This window comes from Tenrec ecaudatus, chromosome 10 (genome assembly GCF_050624435.1).
Source record: "Tenrec ecaudatus isolate mTenEca1 chromosome 10, mTenEca1.hap1, whole genome shotgun sequence".
NCBI classification, from domain to species: Eukaryota; Metazoa; Chordata; class Mammalia; order Afrosoricida; family Tenrecidae; genus Tenrec; species Tenrec ecaudatus.
The window spans coordinates 144,736,635-144,762,460 of record NC_134539.1 but is presented as its reverse complement, the minus strand read 5'-3'; the positions used below and the strand labels follow the sequence as shown (position 1 = coordinate 144,762,460).

The 25,826-nt window shown below is 42.1% G+C and overlaps 1 protein-coding gene across 6 annotated transcripts in view; it reads right to left on the bottom strand.

Annotated features, from left to right (window-relative positions):
* HELZ (helicase with zinc finger) overlaps nucleotides 1-25,826 on the bottom strand; it is a 172,386-nt gene that overhangs the window by 9,391 nt on the left and 137,169 nt on the right. For all 6 annotated transcript variants that reach the window (XM_075562115.1, XM_075562113.1, XM_075562112.1 and 3 more), the window contains 6 exons: nucleotides 25,042-25,232; nucleotides 23,016-23,223; nucleotides 17,462-17,541; nucleotides 13,067-13,652; nucleotides 12,244-12,490; nucleotides 10,933-11,452 (listed from right to left, as the gene is read on the bottom strand). In XM_075562115.1, coding sequence (XP_075418230.1) covers nucleotides 10,933-11,452; nucleotides 12,244-12,490; nucleotides 13,067-13,652; nucleotides 17,462-17,541; nucleotides 23,016-23,223; nucleotides 25,042-25,232 — 1,832 coding nt within the window. The remainder of the gene's footprint in view (nucleotides 1-10,932; nucleotides 11,453-12,243; nucleotides 12,491-13,066; nucleotides 13,653-17,461; nucleotides 17,542-23,015; nucleotides 23,224-25,041; nucleotides 25,233-25,826) is intronic.

Below are 25,826 nucleotides of genomic sequence, written 5' to 3'. Positions count from 1 at the left end.
GCTTGTTTTACCTTAAAGGCTACAGTTAACGCTCTGTGCACACTTCTCCTATCTTGAGGCTAGAACTAACAAATCCCTGCCTGTTCTTACAATTTCACCACACTGTACACACCCATACGCAGTGAACAGGACTGCTTCAGTGTGTTTTCACAAATTATAGAAATGCTATCACAATTAACATATTCTGCAACTTGGGTCTTCCCTCCCCACCCTTAATATGGTGTTTTGAGATTTATGTATATTGATACCTGAAGATTAGCTCATTAATTTTAGCTGCATTTCATGCAATGGATGGGCCAGTTTCTTCATCAATGTTGATGAGTGGTTTTTTTATGTTTCTGTAAACAAGGCTGGCACAAATATTCTCGTATATCTTGTCCATAAAGCCTAAAACTTTCGGTAGGGTATAGATCTTATCAAAAAGAGGGATTTCTGGGTAGTGAACATCTCCAGTTTTCAGCAGAGTTTGCTTTCCAAGGTGGCTGTAGAAATTGACACCTTCACTAGCTAGACCCTTGGCTCCCAGACCTGTGCAGTTTTGCAAGCCTGATAGGTATGGGGCACGATCTGACTTGAAATTTCATTTCCCTAACTGCTAGGGAAGCTGAGCACACGCATTTGGTTTCCTCTTCTGTGGTTTGCCCGTTTATACCCATTCATACTTGTTCTTTGCCTATTGGGCCATCGGCCGTTTCCTCACTGACACCTAAGCAAACCCGTGAATGCAGTGATACATATAAGGGGATAAGTCATGAACCCGTCTTAGATATAAAACACACCTGGAGGGCATGAGTCACTGGAGCTGGGGGCTCAGGACCATAGTTGAGGGGCACTAAAGTCAACTGGCATAACCTAGTTCACAAAGACAATGGTCTACAAAGACTTCAGTGAGTAGGGATCTAAGGTGCAACTACTGGTCTCTTTCCATGCAGAGAAAAGAGGAGTGGAGAAAACTGACAACCGCCCCCCACCACCAGACAAATTCACTGCCAGCCAGTTGGTGCTGACCCATAGAGACCCTATAGGACAGAGTAGAAGTGCAGGCCAATACCGCCCATGTGTGTTTCTAAGACGTTCACTCCCTACAAAAGGAGAAAGCTCCATCTTTCTCCCTAAGAGTGGCTGATGGTTTCAAGCTGCTTGACCTTGCGATTGGCAGCCCAATGCATAATCACTATGTCACCAGGGCTACTGACGAAAGGGGAAAGACACACAAAAACAATGAGTCCACGGAACTAATGGACCACGAATACCACCCATGTCGACATACAACTCTGAAACCAGGAAAGCGGTGCTACGGCTACCAACTGCTCTGAAAAGTGTTGCAGAAGGTCCTGAATAGAGCACAAGAAAAACATGGACCCAAACCCCAAGAGACCAAGCATACTGATCTGATAGAAACCAGGGCAGCGGTTCTCACTGTGGGTCACAACCCCTTTTGGGGTCGAATGACCCTCTCTCACAGGGGTCGCCCAATTTGTAACAGTAGGAAAATGACAGTGATGAAGTAGCAACGAAAATAATTTTATGGTTGGGGGGGTCACAACATGAGGAACTGTATCAGAGGGCCGCATGTGCATTCAAAGGAGTGGAAACAATCTGAATGCCCCTCCACAGGAGGCTGGTTAGATAAACTGCAATGCAATTCAGTGACAAACGCACGCCGTACATGTCGGAGCTGCTAGAAAGGGATAATGAAGCGTAAGATGCGAGATTTCAGTAAAGAAGGTTGGAAATATTCCTTATAGTAGAAAAGAGAAACTATGGAAAGATAAACCAAAAAAATCATAATGATTATATATGGGGGCGGGGGGGCTTCAAAAGGCTGTGGGGAAAATTCCATTGTTTTTTCATTTTATTATTCCATGAACTTTTTGAAGCCCTCACGTACATGGAAAAGGAGTGAACTAGGGCTAGGGAACAAGTATTCACACTTGACCTCTCGGGGTTGCTTGTTTTATAATTTGGACTTTGTGACAATACATTAATAAATGCTTCTTTAAAAGCAAAACTGAAATTTAATACAATCCCTACGTAAGAACAAATAGAAATAAGTGAATTCAAATATTTATCAAATGGATGCTACACATGTAAAGTATTTCCTCAGCCTTGACGATCCAGTATTTTAACTCTGTATCCATAGGAATATAGACTAAGAGATAAGCCACAAAATTATAATTAACTGTAATGCCTATTAATTCAATATTAGTCATATTATCATAAAACAATCATACATACATATGTAGATATATACAAAGCAAATTAATTCTATTAAAGGCATTCACTAAGAACCACGATTTTTATTGTAAAAGAAAAAATATAAGTAAAAACCTATTAATCCTCCATTTGTCTTTGAAATAGCAGTGTGAACCAACAGCTTATTTTTCACTTAATAAAAAAAGGAAGCATTTCCCATCTTTGCTCAGTGACAACTTCCTGGCAACGAGCACCCTGTCCCTGTGTCCGATGGTGGCCTCTGCCAAGGGTGTCTCAGCAATAACACATTCCTAGGCTGGGACAGAAAATGTGTGTGACGAACCAGGTATAACTTGTCTTGCCTTCGAGCAAAAAAGGAAGCTACCAAAGAATACTATGGTTGTGTCAACCCTCCCTACACCTGTCAGAGATAAAACAATGTGTCCCAAAGTATAATAAACATAATGCATTAAAAACTCAACCCTGTAACAATGTCGGACTTACAGTGATATTTAAAAGAAGGGGGAGGGGGCTAATCCCAACAGTCACCAATGAGTTTGCTAAAATGCCAACTCTTTGCTCTGGTTCTAAGAAAAGGCAAGAATTAAGTACTTATGCATTTTCTCAATAAGCTATAATTTTAGGAAATAAAACTATTAATGAGGACAATCTCTCCTTTATAAAGGAAATAGGTGAGAAAACAGGTACGGAATTTCAAAATAACCACTTTGCAATCTCAAATGAAAGCAATGGATCCAGCAATGTCTGCTAAAATCTGAAAGGTTGTGATGAACTTTTGAAGTTCATAATTCAGATGGACCCCACCTGACCCCTGGCACCCAGTAAAAATTCCTATCATTTAAGGTGGGTGGATCAGAGGGGATGCTCATCTTCCCCTATCGACCTGAGAACTTTATTTATTTAGAAGAAGATCAGAGCACACCGTTTGGTAACATTTCATTAAAATGTCATGGGTATCGCCTTGTCATCAACCTTCTTTCATCATTTATTCAAATGAGAGTAGCAAATTCCAACACGTGCAGAACACAATCTAGAACTAAAGAGCCTGGGCTGTGATGAACCAGAGCACATGGGCGTGGCATTCAAACTCCTCAGAGACCCCCCAACAAGTAAGCAAAGCATACCAGACCGTCACTTTATACTCTGAGCAAAACACTACTGATTTCTCAGCCATTAAGGTGGTTATAATTTTTTCACAATAATACAAGCTTATGGTTCTAAAAGAGGTTCCCAAACTTATTTGGCCTTCCCCTTTTCCAAAAAATATTACTCAGTGTCCCCACCCCTAGCAATGAAAATTTTTGTCCTAAAACCCATAATACAGAATAAAGTGTAGCTCTCTGGTTTTGTAGCCCCCAATCGGTCCAGTGCCCCCTGGCGGGTGGAATGGCCACTTTGGAGAACAGTGGTCTAAAAGATCGCTAAACCCCACTGCTTCACATCTCTTTCTATTGTCAATAAACTCATACAACGTAAGGGTTGCTTTTTCATTGGCAAAACTGATATTTTTGTCTTGAAGAAGCTTGCATTTTACCCTGATCCAAACACTACATGCGAAGCCTGAATTTGTATGAGCCAAGGGTAGGCCTGTCTGTGACACTGACCTGCAAAAGAAATGTCAGGAATATGCAGGTTCTGAGGGCCCACACCTGACCTTCCCCTTACGTTTGTACTCCTAGCACAATATAGCACACACTGCACCAAACAGCCCCCAATAAGCACTGTGAGACCACGAAAAACGTTCGCTGTGGCAGAGAGGTCATGACAGTCTTTTACAATGGAACTTTTCCAAGACTTAGAGAAGAAAGTTTTGTCCATGGATCAGACTTGGACTCTATCAATGCCTACTAACTACCCATAGGTACCTTGTGTTTACAGCAGTGAGCTATACAGCCTGCTAGAGACTGAAGAGTGACCTGCAAAGAAAGAGACTAGGATGATGGAGAGGAGTTACCACTGTTGGATGAAACACTGTCCGTGTTAACAAGCCAGAAGGCAAACCTTGCGTGATGGACACAGTTTGGGCTCAGCAGATAGATTATAAACCTGTTTTTAAAAGGCATGATTACCATCAGTGGTGGAGACTGCCTGAAACGTCACTACAATGACTAGCTTTTAGAAAGCTGGGCAACATAGAGACCACGTGGCTGAGCTCAATGGAGCGTGCCTGGTGAGAATCTATGGAGGAGCAGGCCAGCGCTGGGGGGCCTTTGCTCTGCCAACGGCCATTTAGACATCTCAAACACCATGAATGAACTCATGTGATGATTGAAACCGCATCTCCTTGGTGAGGCCGTGATAGTTGGTACTGATGGTCTCACAAGCCTTACAGAGCCTGTGGGCCAGACGGTCCCCACCATGAACGACGTGAACAAGGTCGGAGTTGCAGCTACACACCCAAGCTGAGAACGGATCTGTCCTGTAGACGTCCAGTCAAGTGGGCCTCAGAAGAGGAGGTCTGGAGGCACAGTGGTCAAGCACTTGGCGGTTAGCACACAGGTCGGCAATTCCTCAGAGGAGCCCTGGTGGTGTCGTGGTTACATGTTGGGCTGCAATCTGCAGAGCTGGCAGTTTGAAACTACCAGCCACTCCATGGAGAAAGACAGGGCTTTCTACCCCTGCGGGGTGCACTAGGGCCCTATGGAAGCGGGTTTTGGGAGCCACTCCTTGGAGGAAGATGTGGCCGTAAAGAATGCTGCTTTGGAAACCCCACTGCGGTCCTGCTCTGTCCTCCAAGGTCATTGTGAGTCAGATTTTGCTTGATGGCAGTGGGCTGAACCTGTGAAACACAGGTAGGATGGAAAGTGAAAGGACGATGAAGGGATAAAATTAGAGGGACGAACTGAAAATCGACACAGGGAACAGCTGGCCTCACTTTCACTCCACTATCACCACAGCAATGCAGACCAAAAAACACAGAGACAAACAAAACCCCGAGAAACTAGAAAGACTCCGAAGATTTCAGCTTTACAAGATCCTCAGGGAAACAGCTGATTCTCCATCCAACCAACCTTAATCTGCCAGTCAGTTAAGTTCTGCATCATAAGCACAACTTCAATATTTTAACGACACAAATACTCTTGGGTCACCACACACGTAAGGGAAGTCTCCAGGATTAAAGGCAGTGATAGTTCAACAGGGAACGGGAGGTCCAGAAAGATACGAGTAATTATTTTAAAATAGTTTTAATTCTTACTAAAAATCTACAACAAAACCAAACCTTCTAATGGGCATCCTTAGAAAAAGCGTTTTACTTACAAAATCAATACTATGAAAAAGAAGAAATTTGAAAATAATCAAAATACAATGGAATAATATAAAGATAAAATTAAGGAAAGGTTTTAATAAGAAAAAATGAAAAGATATAAAATATGAGGAGAAATGAGAGCGGAAGATTCTTAAAGATTCAGCAGTGTATCAAAAGGCATTTTAGAAAGTGGAGAAGATAGAAAAGGGATGGCAGGAATTACAGTGAGGAAAGTGTAGGGTTCCTGGTTGTGTCTGATCAACTGAAACATATCCGAGAGGAAGTACTGAGAGGTGAACAATGGGTAAACATGATAGTGGGGTAAACATGATAGTGGGGTAGGCGGGAAGGAGAAAAAAAAAACCCTATATGTAGGTATAAATATAGGTATAAAGATAGGTGCATGTGTCTATGTATGTTTATATATGTAAATATAACAAGGAAGCAGATGGACTTTGGGCCTTTACTTAAAACTGACTTCACTACAAGAATGGTCTTTTCTAATAATGTGACACAGTATGATACTCGCCATCCCAACACAATCGCTGAAGACAAAACGGGTGAATAAGCAAACATGGTGAAGAAAACTGATGGTGCCTGGAAATTAAAAGATACAACACTTGGGCTCCCAGAGGCTTGCAACAAAGCCCATATGGAAGCAGCACACCAGCCTGTGTGACCATGAGGTGTTGACCGGAATAGGTATCAGAAGTTCAAAAACAAGCAATCAAATTGACGTGAAGGAAAGTAGACAAAGCAGAGACACAAAACCCACCTTTGAGATAATTGGACAGTCCCTCACAGAAGGGCCACACAGAAGGGAGGATAGATCTAGGGAGCTGTATAGCACTGATGAAATACGATCCTCTAGTCCTTAATATTTCATCCCCTCACTATTATGGTCTTTACCTCATTAATCTTGTTAGACTTGTATGTATTTATTTGTATAATTAAGAGAACTCGATGCTTGAAAGCCAAGATAGATAACCCTTCAGAAACAGTAACTGGAGTAATGATTCCCTGAGAGTACAGGAAGGATATGTGTATGTGTCTGTGCATGCGCGTGTGCAATGAAAACTGTGTAACCCTACTAGAGGGGAATGAATAATAGAATTGCAGGTGAACTGATATATTGGATGATGTAAGATATAGATATATAAAATAAGGGTTGGGAGAGAGTAGGGTGGGGAGGGGATAAAGGGGAACTGATATCAAAGAGTTCAAGAAGAAAGAAAATGTTTTGAAACTGATGGTAGTAATTGTACAATTATGCTTGATCTAACTGAATTATGGATTGTTATATCTGTAAAAGCTCCCAGAAAGATGATTAATAAAAATAAAAAAAGAAATTGCACTCCACCACAACAAAAGGCATCATAAGCAAATTTAAAAGACAAGCAAACAGCTGGGGGGATATTTACCAAGCCCCACCAGGGCACATACATAATGCACTCTTCTAATAAATCAACAAGAAAATAATCCAATAGATCAATGAACAAAAGATATAAACCAGCAGCTTACAAAAAAGAAAAACTTGTCCAAGTAGCCAAAAAACACACACAAAAAAAAAAAAAAGAGAGAGAGACAGACAAATTCACAGAGCTGGAAGAAGAGCAATATTGTTTAAAGGCCCCGTTGGTGATTATGGATTATAGCGATTACATATTTATACAAATGTAGACATATACATATTTATATCTTGTTTTTACTGCGAGATATAGGGAATGAATTTGACCTTGCAGCAAAGTTGATTAAAACCAGTTAAGGTCTAGATAAAGAAAAAAAAAGTACCATTTGAAGCCCATCATGGGCTAGGGTGCCTACAATTTACAATAGTACTTTCCACCAAGCACTATAATTTTCCCATACACAAACATGAGGCAATAGAGAAGATACTAGAATGAATGCACATATCACCCTTCAGAGGGAAATACCAATTCACTGACCTGTCATGACACTTTGAGTGACCTTGCATCTATGACAATTAAATGTCTCAGCTTTTTGTCGTTATGAACATTAAGTCTTAATTATCTATGTGGAAATATGCTAAAAATCAAAGTAGCAAAAACTTGAATGGGACAGGTCCAAGAATCCACTAACAGTGCCATGACCTGGTACAAAGACGGCTTGACAGGGAGTTGTACTCGGCACAGAACTGTTTCAAGTTTTCCTCACACAAGTTAATGCCCTAAGTCAATTACTCAGTCTTACCTACGTACAAAGACTAAATGCCATAATAGAGTACTATGAAATTATAAGCATCTTCTCTAACATCTACATTTTTCACATTAGCTATGTATTTTGTAAAGTGAAAAATCAAAGTTACTATAAAAACTAGTGAAACATAATTTGAAAAAAGCCCTCCTTTCAAGTTAACTATTAAGTCACCATCTAGGTGTTTTCATCCCAAGTGAGAAAACTGTGCCACAGTCTCTGGCAATGAGAGCATTTGCAGTGGGGAAGGAAATAAGCCACGTTTCTCTATTGCTCATGCTAAATTATTCTACAAAGCTGGAAATAACAGCCAGCACACAAACCATGTATTTTATGAGATAATTCAGGTAAAATCAATTTGCATAATGTCCATAACAAAAGTCATCCAATGCTTTAGCAACTTCAGAGCCTGCAATATGGTAAAGAAAATACTTTCCTTGTCACAGTATTTTTTCAGTGTTGCAATCTCATGCATCAATACAAAGGTGGCTGCATGTTTCTGTCCAGTTGTCTCCCTGTGAGAACCCACTGGCCAAGAGAAGATACTCATGCACTTAACAAGAGAGTCCCGCCAAACAGGAAGGCCGTCAGAGTGCAAGGAGCTAAAATTCCAAAACCAAGAACCATATAAATAGATCACCGATGAAAGGATATGCATTGTTTTCAGGACAAAAGCTTTACAAGATGGAGGGGGAAAATGAAAGGCTGATACCAAGGGCTCAAGTAGAAAGCAAATGTTTTGAGAATGATGGTGGCAACAGATGTATAAATGTGCTGGACACAATGGATGTATGGATGCATGGATTGTGATAAGAATTGTCTGAGCCCCCAATAAAATTATTTAAAAAGCTTTACAAAATCTTTTAAGAACTTGGTTCAGAAGCCACCCTCCCACCCCATACTATAAATAATTTGGCACACTAAATTTAAACATCGCAAGGGACACCAGCAAAAATGGCAGAGTAAGGAACTCCCAAACTCAGCCCCTTTGATAAAACAAAAGAAACAAAACCTGAAGAAACTGATAAAATCAACCTTTTTTTTAAAAAAAATCTGAAACTAAATAACCAAAACTTGGTAGCAATCAAGGGAGAACCACTTGCTCAAGAGCAGCCAGGTGGATCTCAGTACAAACAGCAAGCATGTGGCGCTGTGACCGGGTGTCCTGTTCTGCTCAGTGAAAGCCTGGAAAACAGGAGTCCCTACCCCACCCCACCCCACCCCACCCCCGCCATTCCCAGTAGGACCAGGAAAATAAATAGGCCCATCCTCAAAAGCAGAATGGACCTCGCTCTCAACCAATTCTTTGGCTCTGCTGGAGGGTCCCTGGAAGTCTGGCGGAACGTCTTGCCTTTCACATCTACTTTAGAAGTCATGGCATACTATAGGGGCTGCAGCAAACGAGGGAAGGGAGGTGGGGAAGATGGCAGGAATTTGTCCAAAACTTTTACAGATTTAACACTCAAAATATCCAGTTTATTAACAGAAACCTTATTGAGGCAAAAACGTGGCTGAGACTTATGTGGCTAAAAATGGCAATATTTTCCACCCGATGTGTAGCTTTAGAACAATCCTCATCAAAATTCCAGCTTGCTTTGTCTCTTGCATAAGCTGATCCACTGATCCTAAAATTCATATGGCAATTAGACCCAGAACACATAAAACGTGCAATCTTGCAAAAGGCCAAAGCAGGACTCACTTCTGATTCTGAATCTTACTACAAAGCTACAGTCATCAAGACCGTGAGATACTGCCTGCGGGCAATACCAGCCAACGGAAGAGAACTGAGATAAATCCAGAAGCTCAACAGTAGTGATGGTTGAGGACGGCACACTTCTTTTCAACATGTTCAAATGTTGAGGAGTATGATATGTAAACTCTATGTCAATAAAAACTTAAAAATCTAAAATAATAAACATCTAAAAGAATTGAGATATGCTATGTGAATTTTATCTCAAATGTAACTAGCTAGCTAGAAATACATGCATAAAACACTACTTAACTGACAACTACAATACTCTTCAGTTGTAAAGCTCGACCATTATAAGCTGAAAAAATGTCAGGCATGTGTTAAATGTTTCTCAAGTATGGTTCTGTTTCAAATTTCTAGATCCTCACTGTATGCCCACACGCACACCACACACATGCACACACACCAATTCATCTTTAAGCTCACAACTTATTTTAGGAGCCTAAGATAGCAACTGGGTTGTTTAATGATAATTATACATGATGAGCCCTTCAATGAACGCTGGAACAATTTGAACGAATTATCTCCAAAACCCTAGAAACAAGATACAGAGCTTTCCTTATGAAACTTGACTCTTTAATCAGTGTCTGTAACAGAGAATTTGCACAGCATTGAATTAATTATTTTTAATGACCTTTTAGAAATCATTTAGGAACTGTTAAATAGTGAATGTCAAAAACAGTGTTTTTCATAGATCAAAATCGGAAAATTTGAAGAAAAAAAGGCATTTGACATAGATAACAATCACAGCACTTTGGCATGTTACTGTTAATCCCTTCCAACTTAATATAAACAGCTAGACAGCAGTTTCGTAGCCCAACATTAAATGGAACCTGTTTCAGAAGTTCCATAACCTAGAGTTACATTTTTCAAATCAGAGCAGGTCCAGAAAGATGCTCTTTGACAACACCTCAGTATTTGACGCAAGCCACCTTGTTTGCTTTCAGCTGCTCAGTCCTGAAAGCCTATTTCCCAGGGCCCACCTGCATATGCTGACATCCAGCGAGGATACCTATCCCCAGTGTCCACACACGGCCTCGCATCAACGGGCCTCACTGCCCGAGAGGAGCATGAGTGCAGCACTTGCTCCTGGCTGAGGAAAGCCAACCACCTGCAGGAGCTTTCATGAATGAGTGTGTCAGAAACAACCGCAACATAAAGTCTGAAGGTGAATCACTACAAACCTTTTTCCCGCATCAGACTGACAGCGAGGCTTAATGAACAGCCTCATCGAGTCAGAACGAAGGAAATGTTCCAAAACAGCAATCCCAGGCTCTAGAAGGCTTTGAGTGTCAAGGACAAAAACCATATTATAAAATGAGGAATTCCAGAATCAGGAAGAGAGAATTCGCATGATGTCCAGAAAAGAATGATCTTAATAGATTTGCATCTAATAAGAGCGATCCACTGATATTATCAAATCACTAAGTACTGATTCCCACCACCACACTACAATCATTCCAACATTTTTTTTTAAAAAAAGGAAAATAAGAAAGACATTTACCTCTTCTAAGCTAGGGAGCGAAGAAGAAGATACTGTTCGAGATGATAATGGGTGAAATGGCTCTTGACCAATAGCGAGTTGATGATTCGGGATTTGTACAAAAGGGTTTTGTGGTAGCCTGTGAGGCAATGGAGGTGGGCCATACGGAAAACCCGGCCCCATTAGATGATTCTGTTGTAAGTTAGCAAAGGTCCATGTGCCATCAGGTGCCAGGTACTTCAAGGGTGGAGGAGCCAGGTGCTCAGACGGCAAAGAGAAAGGCGAGCTGAATAACTGGGGCGGGAGGCGCTGCGGAAAGGCGGCGGCACTGTGGGCTGCTTCAACGTCTCTGCTGCTGTCACTGAAGTTACAAAAGTGGCTACTGTGGTCTGAGGTGGGTGGGGGAGAGGGGACTGCTGGAGGGCTCCTCGCCTGGACTTGTCTGTACTGCAGAAGTCTTGACTGAGGTGGTGGCATTTCAGTTAGTTCCCGGCTTTCACTTGGATCACGATTAGAGAGTTCTCTGATTAAATCTTGAAACCTATATACAGACGAAACATGATGAGAAAACAGACCAACACCATCACAGAAAAGAGAGCTTTGTCGATCACACACACATAAAATCTCCCCATGCAAAATCACCATTAGTTAGAAACTGACATCAGTAGATTGCATTGAAAGCAAAGCACCAACCCTAAAAAATGCTGAACTGCAGCCGCTAGAGAAGTTGCAGTGCCTGGCTTCTGAGCAGATTCTCTCTCTCTGGCTTTATGAAAACAATAAGGACTGCCGCCCTTGTCTCTCTCTCCATGCCTCGGATAACTGGTATTTATGAAATGCACACACACACACACACATACAATTCAGAGGGACTGGGACAGCATTCGCATCACGTTAGCTGCTAAAACAAGTCCAGAGGCAGGACTGAGCAATTAAGACTGCTAATCACATGGTCAGTAGTTCAAACCCACTGCCCTTCCATAGGAGAACGACGAAGTTGTCTGCTCCTGTAAGATTTACAGGCTCAGGAGCTCTACTGAGGGGTGCTATAAGTCAGAATCAACTTGAGGGCAGTTGGGATTTTGCTGTTTGTTTGAAACTTAAAAATAAACACCCCCACAAGAATGGAATGAGTCTCTTTAAAAAGATCATTTATATTCCATAGGAAGTGGTCCACACCTAGATTTGTACCATAGTTGCTTCTAAATGAATTCTCCACATTTTACAGCCAATCACAGGCACTCTGTAGCCTCGAAGGCCAGTAGCATCTGGTTTCTTTGGGGCAATAGTCCACCAGCAGTAGTGGGTCTTGTGCCAGAGACTGCTAAATACCTGCAGTATGTTTCTTCTGCTTCATCCTCTGCACTGCTGGGGAGCTTCCAGTCTGGCCTCACTGGCGGTGGAGGTGGCGGTGGATGTAACCCAATGGGCGGCTGAGGAAGGTGTGGGAGGTGAGGATGGTGAGGGTGTGGATATGGAATACTGCCCTGGCTGAGATAGGCATTATGCTCGGTCCACTGCTGTAACCGTGCGTGCTGCTGCCGTAACGTTTCCAAAGCTACACTCCCATGGATGCGGTCTGCAAGAAAGCATGCAGGAAATGTGAAATTTCAGGCTTTGAGGGTTTCCGGTTAGTTTTCACAGGAGTTTCGACAACCAGCAATTTTCACCACAAAAGACAGAGAAATGATTACAGTCTGGTTTAGGGGCAAAGTATGTGTTTTCTAAATTCGCTGACAAGCAGCATTAAGGTAACCCAGATAGTAGAGGACTATAATCGGGCTGCTAACCGCAAGGTCAGCAGCTGGAACCCAGGAGAGAGACGAGGCTGGGAAGCCCATGGGGAGAGGTCTGCTCTATCCTATGGGGTGGCTCTGAGTCAGGATGGACTTGATGACAAGAAGTCTGGGCCAGCATTAAGCTGTGGCTGCGGAGCCAGTGTAACCTGCCCTGGGTTGGCTACTTCAGAGGACTCAGTTATTTGGAACGAGGTTCCAATGAGTGAAGTTAAGGCGCAGCTTTTTATTAGCATTACTTTAATAAATGAGTCACTCCCAACCCAAATGAGCATGCATTGCACATGTCACTGTAATAGTACACTCTGACATTTCCAGACCCAGCAGGGGCTGCTGTGGAGGACAACGCACAAGCTTACCTAGTGCCTCCCCTAGAGGCAGGGCTGGGGCGGTGTTCTCATCCACAAAGTTGTTCAGGTGGGAAGGCAGCATAGGGTTGGGCTGGGCCACGGCTCTGAGAGGACTGTGGCTGTCCTGCAGCATGGGTGGGGGCGGCGGGTCAGGCATCACAGCCTCTGCGGTGGGGGGGGACTGTGCCCGATGGGAGGTGGCCTTGTGAAGAAAAGCAGTGCTGGGCCCTGCCGGGTAGGCCGGGGAGAGCTGAGGAGGTGGATGCGGAGGCTGCGGACTCAGCGGGCTTGGCTGCGGGACTACCTGGCTTGGTTGGGGTGGCATTTGGTTTGGTTGTTCGGGCATATTATTCGGCTGCTGACTTAGCATGCTGTGCTGCTGCGGCTGCTGCGGAATTGGAAATGGTGGCCTCGGGAGGTGGGAGAGGGGGTGGAAATGGCGATTAGGAATTGCATACTGTGCATGAGGTGCAGGAAGTGGAAGGTTCATGTGTCTCGGATTGAGATTATCTTTGCGATGAAATTTGGTATTGGGATAAACAAGGCCAGGGCGTGATTCAGGGCTTCGGTTCTGTGGGCTGGGTTCCATATCAACCTGGAACAAAAGAAGTCCTTTGTAACCACAGCCAATCTGAGCCCCAGGGTCGTTGGTCCGCCTTTTCCACCCCTCACACTGTTAGCAGTTACATTCTTAACAGTAACCGCCTTACAGGGAGTGCCGGATGCCCAATCAATCATCCACCAGAAATCAAATAAAGAGATGCATACTTTTAAAATTAAGTACAGTCAAACAGAAAGAAAAGGGAAAAAAAAGACATATTGTTTGGATTGTTTAAAAAAAGGGGTAGTGGTGGTACATTATCATTTTATTAGCAGATTTATTTTGAATTTTTTGAAAACAGTAGTTTTAATTTCATACTTTCTTCTTTGGAAAAGATAACCTTTTATTTCGACTACCTTCTGGCATAAATCATTACAATGTTTTCCTTCCTTCTGATTTTATTGTTCTTAGACATTTCATCTATTTCTTCAAGTATATCCTTATTAATAAAACATTTTCTCTCAATTTAAATGAAACCAAGAAATCAGTACTATCTATCACTTTCGTATAACCAGTTTGTCAGATTTTACCATAATGTGCTGACATTCATTCCTTTAACCAACATTTATTGAGGAGCGGACTGAGGTATGCCAAGGCACGTAAGGCATAAAACACCATTAATAAGACTGCTTATAGATAAAGAGCCCAGAGCAAGGATTGACCAATGACAGTCCCAAGTCAAATCCCGCTCACTGAATTTTGTAAATGCAGCCACTCAGTCATTTAGATGGCCTGTGGCTGCTTCCACTACTGTACGGGCAAGTGGATGCAACAGTGATTGTGTGGCCCATAAAGTCCACTGGGCCTTCACAGATGTTTGCTAACGTGGCTTAGTGTCCATGGAGCTCTGATGTCCTCAGTCAGTGGTCCTCAACCTGGGGGTCGCGAATGACCCTTTCACAGGGGTCGCTAGATTCGTAACAGTAGCAAAATGACAGTTATGGAGTAGCAACATAAATAATGTTATGGTTGGGGGTCCCCACCACGTGAGGACCTATGTGAAAGGGCTGCGACATGAGGAAGGTGGAGACCCACTGCTCTAAGTGTTGTAAGAAAATGTGCAGTGAGACTGGAGGGCCTGGGAAAACTAGAGGATTCAGAGGTGAGGACAATGTAGTTGAATCTTGCACAGATTTGGAATTTGCCAGGAAGACAAGCTTCAAGGTAAAAGTAGGCAGTCGAAAAATGTGTGGTGGATTTGAAGAATTAAATTAGTTTTGTGTGCACAGAACTATAACTTCCCTTGTTTACAGCCAGGTTCCTCTACTGGACATTGGATGATACAGAGCCCAATGACACAAGGTCCTGCAGAGATTCCGTTTTGCATATGAATACTTTCTACAGTCCTACCTACAGGAGGTTGGTTTTTATGCCAGAGTGCTCTCATCCTTTTCAAACACAAGCTAGATCCTCAGTGGTGGGTGACAAGGTGAAAAATGGAACACAGGTGGAAGGAAGACAAGCTTTCTTTTCCAGCTCTGTCAAAACACTCCATGTGCTGTCATACCACATTCCTCAGACGTGTCCAAGCTGAAACAATCACCAAGGAATCCCAAGTGCCTGCCTCACCAGAGGCTCTCAAGTTCGCCCTGGTGCTGGCTGCTCCCAAGGAAAAGGAACAAGACTGAGGGGAGAGGGGAGGGGGGCGGGGAAGACATGGGGTTTCTTCTAGTGGCCACACTACTACAGCAAATGGTGGAATGTGCACTCTCACATGGAATCCACTGACCCAAAGGGACCACCAGTAAAGTGGGATTAGCCAGTCAAGCCTTTGAGAATAAAGGGCTGCATAGAAATTGTCTAAAACACATAACAATTCTGTTCCAGTCTGCCCAAGTGGCTACAATGTCTGCTTTTTTAATGTCTTAGAATCTGACTGAAGCTCTCTAGGAACTTCTGAGGTCTGAAAGAGAATTACCAAATCCACAAAGGGCAGTGAGACTCTGATTTGGCTCTAGGTGTGCAGACAGATATAAGGATAAATTCATGAAGAACAAGCTTTAGGAAGCTGCATGGGCAGCTGGTAAGGGCAGAGTCCTTCTACCTTGACAGAGAGGCTGGCTGGCCAGACGTGCGGGGGGCTGTTAGGATTCCTGACGGCAGGGCTGGTCCCTGATGAGCTAGCTCTGGGTGGGGACGACCTGACTCTGAGTAGTTACAGTCAAAGAGGAAGTACTGCAGAAGAAAGGGTTTGCAACAGGAAGGGGGAGTCCACTGCCAGCAGGTACAGGACGTATGCGGATCTGTGCCACACAGTGAGTGATACAGATGGGATCTGCCCACCTGTCACAGATACCGGTTGAGAAGTCATTACAATGGAGCAAGGACTTAAAGCCTGGGACTAAAAACCCACTGCCACTGAGTCAATTCCAGCTCAAAGCAACCCTACAGGGCAGAGTAGAACTATCTGTTGGGTTTCCAAGGTTTTAACTCTTTGCAGGATCACACAGCCTCCTCTTTCTTCTGTGGAGTAGCCAGTGAGCTTAAAGTGCTGACCTTGAGGAATAGCAGCCTAAAGCGTACTCCACTCCACCACCAGAAAAAAGAGATGGGCCTGAGATAGGAGCCCGGAAGTCTCAGAGTAGGGCTAGCAAGGGAGGGAGTGGCAGAGCAGGAACTCATAAAACAGAAAGGTCATGCTGGAGAAAGCATGCAAAAATCCAAAGTTCTGTCAAAGGAATAAAAAAATGCAAGATGCTCAAAAAGACAGAAGTAGAAAATTGTAGTACCAAAAAAAAAAAAAAGTCAAGTTAGACTAACAACTTCAGAAAACAAAAATGTTTCTTAAGATTTGGTGACTAAGAACTCAACCGCTTCAGGGAACTGTGGAATACTAATACAAGCCTACATGGGTGAAGGAGAAAATATGAGCTAGTTAGAAAGGAGAAATTAGGCACTAGCCATTCGCAGAATAAACAGAGTAGAAAACATAGAGTGAAAAGGTAAAATAAATACTCTCTTTATTAAAAAAAGTTCACATAGAACAATTTTACAGGGAAAGAAGCAATTGCCTTCCATGTTGATTCGGAAGAAGCCAAAGCCAGAAGGATTTAGAGACACATGAGGAGGAGAGACAAGGTCTGTGGAGTCCCAGGAAGAACCAGTTCGAGTCTGAACAAGAACTCATCCTCAGAGACTAGTGATAAAGACAGAAGGCTGGTGGAGGATCTAAAAAGGGGAATGTTACAAAGGGGTGAGATCCTGAGGAGGAATGTCTGTGGCCAGCCCAATCCCCGCTAATAAGGGCAGAAGATAGGAAGTAACTAGGCTGGAGGAAAACCTCGTGAAAAGTAGGCACAGGGAGCGAGAGGCATGGAAAAGCGCACGGAGGAGCACAGAAAGGAAGAGATTGTCCAGCGGCACTGCTTGACCGCTGACTGGGTTTTCTCTCGGTGGAAGCAGAAGAATGGAGTGACACTGGCGGGTGATGGAGAGCTTGCAGATGTTAGGCTGCCCTTCCGCTCACACCCGTTTTTCCCTTTGGAGATATGGGTTCTTCTCGAGCCAGAGCTAACTGGGTCTTCGCTTACTACTTGGTCATAGAACGTCTCTGCAGGCCTATCACCAAGTACCATAACTCGAGAAAAGCACACCAGGTAAAGTCATGTTGCCAAAGGGGAGGGCGGGGGGTGAGGGGGGGCATGACCACGGGTTCTTGTAGAATGGAAAACGGAAAAATATAATTAAAAGGCAGATTCTTTTCTTTAAATCCTCAAGATTTAAGATGATCAGGCAGACTAAATTCATGAGGGCAAAATAAAAAATTTAAAAAAGACCGCATTCACTAAACGTAAGCAGCATACCTGTTTGGGTTCTGTGGGCTTTTTCTCTGGTGTTCGAATCTTATTAATTTCAGATCCAGGATTATTTGCATCGGTTTTACCTAAGAAAATATTTTTTAAAATCCTCATAAATGTTCTCCAGTAGATGTGATGTTTTCAATGACTAGACACTATTAGATAAAAATGTAAATATTTCAAACATTTGCTCACACATTATCAAGAACTTACACAACTTCCTGGGTTTTGTTCTTACATTTTCAGAACTGCAGTTTCTCTGTAGGAATGAAAACTTATAAGCAAAGCAAACACCATGACCAGGAAAACACTCAATATGGGAAACTCCTTAAAACAGCAGTTCTCAACCTGATTTGAGGGTCAAATGACCCTTTCACAAGGGTTGCCGATTTATAACAGTAGCAAAATGACAGTTATGAAGTAGCAATGAAAATAATTTTATGGTAGGGGAGGGGGAGTCACCACCATAAAATTCAGACATGAGGAAATGTCTGAAACGGTCGCGGCGTAAGTAAGGTTGAGAGGAACCACTGCCTTAAAACATCAAGTAAACCCAAAGGAGAGGTCCAGCTTCTGGGTCATAACACCTCACCTCATTTCGTTAAAACGAGACCTACAAAAGCATTGACATTTCTGCCTTCGTACACAGGCACAACACTTGGATCAGTTACAAGTGCAAAGAAGCAAAAATCCAAATGAATCTACACTGAATAGATTCTGAAGGTATGCAGTTATATACTTTAAAATATAATGAATATCAAACTACATGAAGTGGGTGAAACTGAAAGAGGGAGCAAAGTCAAGGCTTAAAGACCACTCTATAGCAGACATACATATGCTATTTTGTGAAGGTGAAAGACATTTAATCTACTAAAACTTATTGGCGATTTAAAATTCTTTGAATCTTTGATTTGGGTTCTTAGTTCAAAGGCACGCTTACTGGAATGTTACTGGAACTTTGTAAAATGGATTATCATATTTTACTACTAAACTTCAAGAGATGAAAACGCCCACCCCACCCCCAGTAGAGCAAACCAAGAAAGGAACACAACAGATCAGCAAGGGGAGCAGAGCAAAGCCACAAAGTCCCTAAAGAGCCCCCAAAATAGACCGCAGGCTCGGAGGGGCAGTTCCTGGAATTCCCCCAGGACCAGTGGGGAGATAGTCATAAAGGTCAGAGAAAAGACCTGGAAATATGCGTGTTTTTTTGTTGTGGTGATGGTTTTGTTGTGGTTTTTTGTTTGTTTGTTTCTTTTCTCCTTTTCTTTTTTTGGGGGGTCAACTGTTTGTTTTCTATTTGTTTGGACAATGCCATTGTTGGTATGCCTACTTAAACAAGACAAGCCTGGGAAGCAAGCATGAGGAGAAAGCAACAGGAGGGACTTGGGGAGAGAAGGGGGTGGGGGAAAGGTGCGATGGGCAAATAGCACCATAGACAAGAGAACAACTAAAGAATTAAAAACAATAACGAGGTGGATACAGAGATCCTGGGAGCACTGGCGCAACAGCAATCTAGCTGAAAGGAAATACTATGAGGCAGAAGTGGAGCGAGCACGATGGTGGGGGAGAAGGAATGTAAAAGGAAACAGGAATGATTTAGGAAGCAAAGCTATGGATCGAGGCACGAGCATAGGGGTGTCCATATGTAATTAATTAATCCATAAAAATAGAAATATTGGCTTACGTACATATATTTATATGTCAATACACTGAGGTAGTAGAGGGACTCCCTCAATACAAGGACACCCCCTGTTCTAACAAATTGGCAATCTGAAGACAAAATGGGTGCATAAGCAAATGTGGTGAAGAAGGCAGACGGTGCCCAGCTATTAAAAGATATAGCATCTGGGGTCTTAAAAGCTTGAAGTTAAACAAGCGGCCATCCAGCAGAGAAACAACAAGCCCACATGGAAGAAGCACGCCAGCCTGTGCGAGCATGAGGTGCCATCAGAACCAGGTAACAGGCATCAGAAGACCTTAACAATCACACAAAATCATATGGTTAAGAACGAGGGGGATTGGAGCAGAGACCCAAAGCCCATCTGTACACAATGGAACAGCCCCCACAGAGGGGTCACAGGGAAGGGATGAGTTCATCAGGGTGCAGTAAAGCACCGACGAAACACACAATATTCTTCTGGTTCCTTGAGGCTTCCTCACCCCCACCACCATGACCCCAGTGATGCCTCTCACTTCAGACTAGGCTGGAGCATGTAGAGCCTTAGATAAGAGAGAAGAGCTCATGACACATGCACCCCAGGAGAGGAATAGGAAGAAAGATACCAGATGGGAAGGGTGAAGAGGGAGAGGAGGGAAAGAAAGGGGAACTGATGGACAAACAACCACGCACACCCCTGCAGGGGAAAGAACAATGGAAACCATGGGGGAAAGGAGAGAGCGGTCAGTGTGAGACATGGAAACAATAATTTATAATCTAGCAAGGGGTCACGGGGGGTGGGGGAAGGGAGCTGCGGGAAGGAGACGATATCAAGGACTCAACAGAAAATAGCTGTCTAAAAAAGAATGATAGCAACATATGTACAAATATGCCTGATGTATGGATTGTGATAAGCACTGTAAGAGCTCTTAATAAAATGACTTTAAAAAAAGAGAGATGGAAACAATCAAGTCTGAAAATAAAAATACACTGGGTGAGATTACTGGCAGGCTAGTTAATGTAGGAGAAAGACGTCACTGACTTGAAGGTCCAGTATGTTACGGGAACTCCCCAAATGAAACACGAAGAGAAGAACTAACAGACTGTCCGTGAGCTGCGCAGCAACTGCAAAGACCCCACTCCGCATACGGGAGAGAAAACCAAACGGAAAAAATATCCAAAGAAATAAAAGCCAGTAACTTACTAGCTTGGGGGGAAACAAAATCAAATAAACCTCAAACACAAGAAATATGATGAAAACTACACAAAGGCTTATATAATCAAATTGCTCAAACCAACGGAAGGTTCTCAAAGGCAGCCAGAGGGAAAGGACATAATGTAGAGGAACGTGACATCAGCTTCCTCACTGGGATCAACACAAGGGAGAGCAATGAAATGACACCACAGAAAGTCAGAAACTGTCAACCAAGTATTACAAACTCTGGAAAAATATCACTCAGGGACAATGAAATAAAAACATTTCAGACATACGAAAGCTGAAAGAATTCATCACCAAATGACCCTCACCGACAAGGAACTCAAAACAAGTTGTTTCCCTAAAAATGCAGTACAAAAAAGGGGAGAGAAAGATTACCAAAAAGTGGTAACTATAAGTGTAACTAACTAAGATTCTATTTTTACATTTAAAACTCTTTTGAACATATGACTCTTCACAACTATCCTAATGCTGCTTTTAGAGTTCCTACCTGACTCCCGAGTATGATGAGCTGTGTCTAGAATCTGCTGGTGAGCAGCCATCGAAGGAGGAAATCCGAGTATCAGAAAAAGAAGTAAGACTTCAGGCCTAATTTCCTCCGAGATCCACCATTAGCATTTTTGTCATGAAACCAGATGAAGTGGATGGTGCTTGGCTATCAAACTGAATATTTTGTTCCAAAAAGTAATAGATGGATCTTGATCAAAAGGAGAAATTATATGAAACAGAATTCAAAATTCCTATAAAAACCAGACTTACTAAACCCATTCAGAGTGAGGAACTCCAGAATCTATTACCTCGAGATAATCTTAAACCCTGAATCAAAACTACTACTTGAAGCTATCTTTAAATCACAACTGTTTTGTGCAATCAGCAAAGACTATTTGCTTTAAACATCAAGTCCTTTTACTAAACTTTGGCTAGGAGCTCAAAGGGGCAAAAAGCAGCTCTGAAGCACAGGTGGAGAGTTAGGGAGCAGGGAGTCAGTGACTGGTGGGAACATGATACAAGTCAAGATGGTGAGGGTGACACAAAATGGACACTGTAACCCATGTCTCTGAACTGAAACAATGTGCTTTGTATATGTTTATACACATACAACAGTGTATTCAAGGTTTATAACATACATACAAGCTTAAAACACTTCAACAATAACACAAGTGCCAGGATCGGGAAAACCTAAACACCAGATGGTTGTTTTTCACCCTACAGAGATCAGACACCCACCAGAGAGCAGAAGGTGAGAAGTTAGACAATGATACTATAAACTTTGAACCAATTGCTTAAAAAAAGTTCAAGTTAACAAGTCAACAAAGATGACAAGATGGAACCATAAAATAAGGGGAATGAACAAATCAAATACAAGCAGCACAAGAACAATTCAAACCCAACTAAATTAAATTTTTTATTAAATATAAATGGCTTAAATAAGGCAATTAAAAGGTACACATTTACATATTAGGTAATAGAAGTCACACCTATATACTGCCTAAAAGAAACATATAATTAAAAAGATACAAATAGGTAAAACATAAAAAGACAGGAAAAAATATCTTGCTAACATTAGTCCAACGAAAGCTCAAGTGGCTACATTGATATCAAGCAAAGTGGGTCTCAGAGTAAAGAGCGTGACAAGGGAAAAAGAACACCTTCCACAATAATAAATGGGGTGTAACCCTATATAAAACATCATCCCCGGATTATGCCATCCTCACAAAAAGATAGAGAAATCCTAGTTAGTTAATAATACAATTTCAAGATTCATAAAGCAAAGCTGCTAAAGGGAAAAAAGAAAAATATCGATTATATTTGGAGGTAATACTTTTTTTCAAGAACTTAAGAGCAAAACTTGTGAAACTATTACCACGCCCATTCCACTGAAGACGAAAGGCATCGAGGTAAATCCCCACAACAGAGGACCATGCAGCAAGAAAAGCAAAGCAACAAAGACAAGCAGCAGCAGAGATGAATCGAAAACATACCAACCTAAGTAGAAAAGGTCAAACACAAAATGCTAAATAGTTTACGAATCCATTTATCTGATATTGTAGAGGACAGAGACAGAAATCAGAGTCTAAGGTGATTGCTAGAAAAGGAAACTGACTGCAAAGGAGCTGAAGGAAGCTTTTCGAGATGATGCAAATGTTCTCTATCTGGACTGTGATGGGAGTTACACTCCGTGTATTTGTCAAAATTCATGAAAACCATACATTTACAGAAGGAGTCTGACTGCATGTAAACGATACCCCAACTAACATGACTTAAAAAGTGCAGTGGGCCATTTCGTCGTATTTATAATTCAGTAGCTAAGTGGTCAAGATTTACATATAAAATAAACCAATTATCTTCTTAGTACATTAATGCCTAATGCACGACAAAAATACTTTGGGCCAGCAAAAATGTTTAACAGAATAGAATTTTTTTGTCTTCATTTTAAATGATTGCTACTTAAAGCATTCTGAATGCTAAAATTTAATACCTTTAAAAGAGATGAGGGATACCAATCCTAAATGGTAAGGTTTCATAACTAACTTGAGGGACCCTCTGGAATTCTAGGCAAATCTTTTGTAGCAAGAACCTATAGCTCTTATATCAGATTCTCTCCCATAGAGTTTAATTACCTAAGAAAAAGTTAATAATCATACTGTCAAAGGAACTTGATATTTGTACAGAGCAAAGCAACTCACCATTGCGATTTGGCTCCTGTTGCTCCTTCTCCTGATGCTGATTTTGGGGTTGCCCTAGACTGACAGGTGGGTGATGGCCAAGGCCGTAAGGTATAGGTGACCCTCGTCCATGCGTCTGTAATAGGTTCATATTATAGGCCATGGCTGCCTGGTGTGTAATGATTCGAGGATCAACTGCAAACCTACCCTGGTATCCTGTCCATGGTACCTAGGTTATTAAAAACAGAGCTATAATACATACATTTTAGAGGACAAAGTACTCTCAAAGCAAACAGATACACAGATGTAAATTTTATCAAAATTTTAACTACACAGTTGACCCTAGCAGGAGTACTATGTTATCTTTACTATGCTAAAATAGCTCCCTGAATTGCCTGACTTCAGAGAATATGGAAAATGCAACCACTGGTGAAGTTAGAATGAATTTAAAGACTTAAGATGGGTAATTACTCCTTGAGGCATTAATCCGTGTTAGTTAGGTCTTGAATTATTTCCCCTCAAGATGAAAGTATAGCTATCACGGGTTTGCCCATAAAATACATTTTAAAATCATAACTGTGTAAGTTTACTAGAACAAAAAGAGAACAGAACATTTTTAAGCATACTTTAAGAAGTATTTTTTCCTCTCAGAAAAGAGGCATACTGACTTTACAGGGGGCAGGGGGTGGGGGGAAATGTGAACAATCACTTATAGTGCGTGAAATTCTAACAGGTGATCATATTAATCCAGGTTTGTGTTAATCCAACTCGATCTTACACCACAGAAACAGAAAGCATGCCTAAGGGAGGGTGGCTAGTTAATCTCTGTAATTAATACAAATGACTAAATGGTCTGAGCTTCTGGAACTGCTGGATGCAAACTCTCAGAAATTCTACATAATGAAGGCCTCTCTGGGACAGATACCAAAGGCTCGAGTAGAAAGAAAAGGGTTTGAAAATGAGCGTGGCAACGTATGTACAAGTGTGTCTGATATAATGGATTGTTATAAGAGCTGTCAAGGGCCCCAATAAAAGGATTTGTTTTTAAAAAGCAAAGCAAAGCAAAGCAAGCCTCTTGACCTCGTAAGTGAAATCTGCGTCCCGAGGGAGTTACTATTTAAAGCAGATGATGTATAACATTACCCAGCTGTCTGGGGAGAAATAACTCAGCTAACATCTAGACTAGAGCCCAAAGGGGGGGATGCGGGGGAGCATTACAGACTTCACCCTGGACATCATTCTCATTGGCTGGTGTTGAGCGTGAACTGTCATCCCCAGCTCGGCTGAGACATGCCTGCAGTGAAGCCAATTCCCATTGTGAGGTGTACGCAGGGTGCCAAACGTCCTCGGCAACGGTCATTACTGACTAAAATTAAAGTCGCCGCCCCAAAGGAAAGAAACGTTTTCTAAGCAAAAATTCCTGAGTCTGGAATTGTTTTAGTAGATCAGCAAGTTAACAAGATTATCAAGTACTTTTAAACTGTAAAGAAGGAGAACTAACAAAACATGGATTTCTCTTTACTAGATGGGAGCCTCTAAAAGCTATCCTCTTAAGGAAGGAAGGATTGACTCATGTGTTTTTAAGTAGCAGGAAGATTTCACAGGGCAAGGAATTTCTCAGATAAATTTAGATCCTTGAGAATTAGACTAATCCAAGCCTCTTTTGTCTCCTCCAATGGGCTGTATTTCTTAGGAGGAATTGCTGATTTGTACCAGTATAAAATACCCCTCATAAAACACGAGAGCAATCTTTTAGCAGTGTCAACGTTTAGCCCGACTTTCCCAACAGAACAAAAAGTCTTCGGAAACCAAACCATCCAATTGACAGGTTTCCCCAGGATTGGTCTAACAAAATAAATTAAAAGCAACAATTCACAATTTTTGGTCAACTCAAAACATGAAGAATATAAAGAAGAGTTGCTTTGAAACGGTCTGGACACTGAAAAAAACTTAAAAAAAAAAAGGCACATAGGACACAATTTGAGATCATAGATAACCACTCACTGCAGTTCAAGGGAAGCCTAATCTACTTCGAACATCCACTTACAGGTAAAGGCACCGACATGACTACGTTCCCTCCGTAGACAGCAGGTACATAAAGAATACTTGTCCCAGTGTGAGGGTCTATTCTTTGAACGGGGCTTGGCGACTTCCCCAGATTTGGGTGAGGTCCGAGAGGGGGTGGAGGAGTATATGCTCTAATAGGATTGCCAATAAGAACAGAAGGGTTGGGCTGAACTGAAAAACAAACAGAAAAGAGATGCACTCAATCGCTGTACATTTTCACCTATATAAAGAGAATCTGAATTATCTACCAGCAAATTATGTTCCCCAGGTTTGCCATAACATGCCTCATCAACAAAGAAATGATCAGTGCAGCAGAGTAAAAACATAACCATTTTACAGTGCTCTTCTAAAATTAGCTTGGATATACAAAAGGTTTTTGTTTTATTTTATGTTCTTAATATAAACTAGCATCACTGAAAAGCTGTCTGAGATTTGTTCCTCAGTAAAGAGAACCATGACCACACATCCACACACAGCGAAGGTTCTTCTGAATCAGGGAAAGCCTGCACGGTTCTTCAGAATGCAGCTGTGACTTGTGGTTGTGACACAGCCAAAATGGCTGAACACATGCTTTTAGAAGCATAATTCTTCAACACTGAAGACCTTGACAATACACAGTCTTAAATTCTGTGTGCGTACCATGGACAGGATAGAAATGTTTCCCGAGAACCCAGGCTGAAAAGAGGCCTCGCTGTTCCTCCTCAAACCCTCTGGGTTTGCAGCAAAACCTATCAAACCACCCTTTTCATTCACAGGACCAGACAG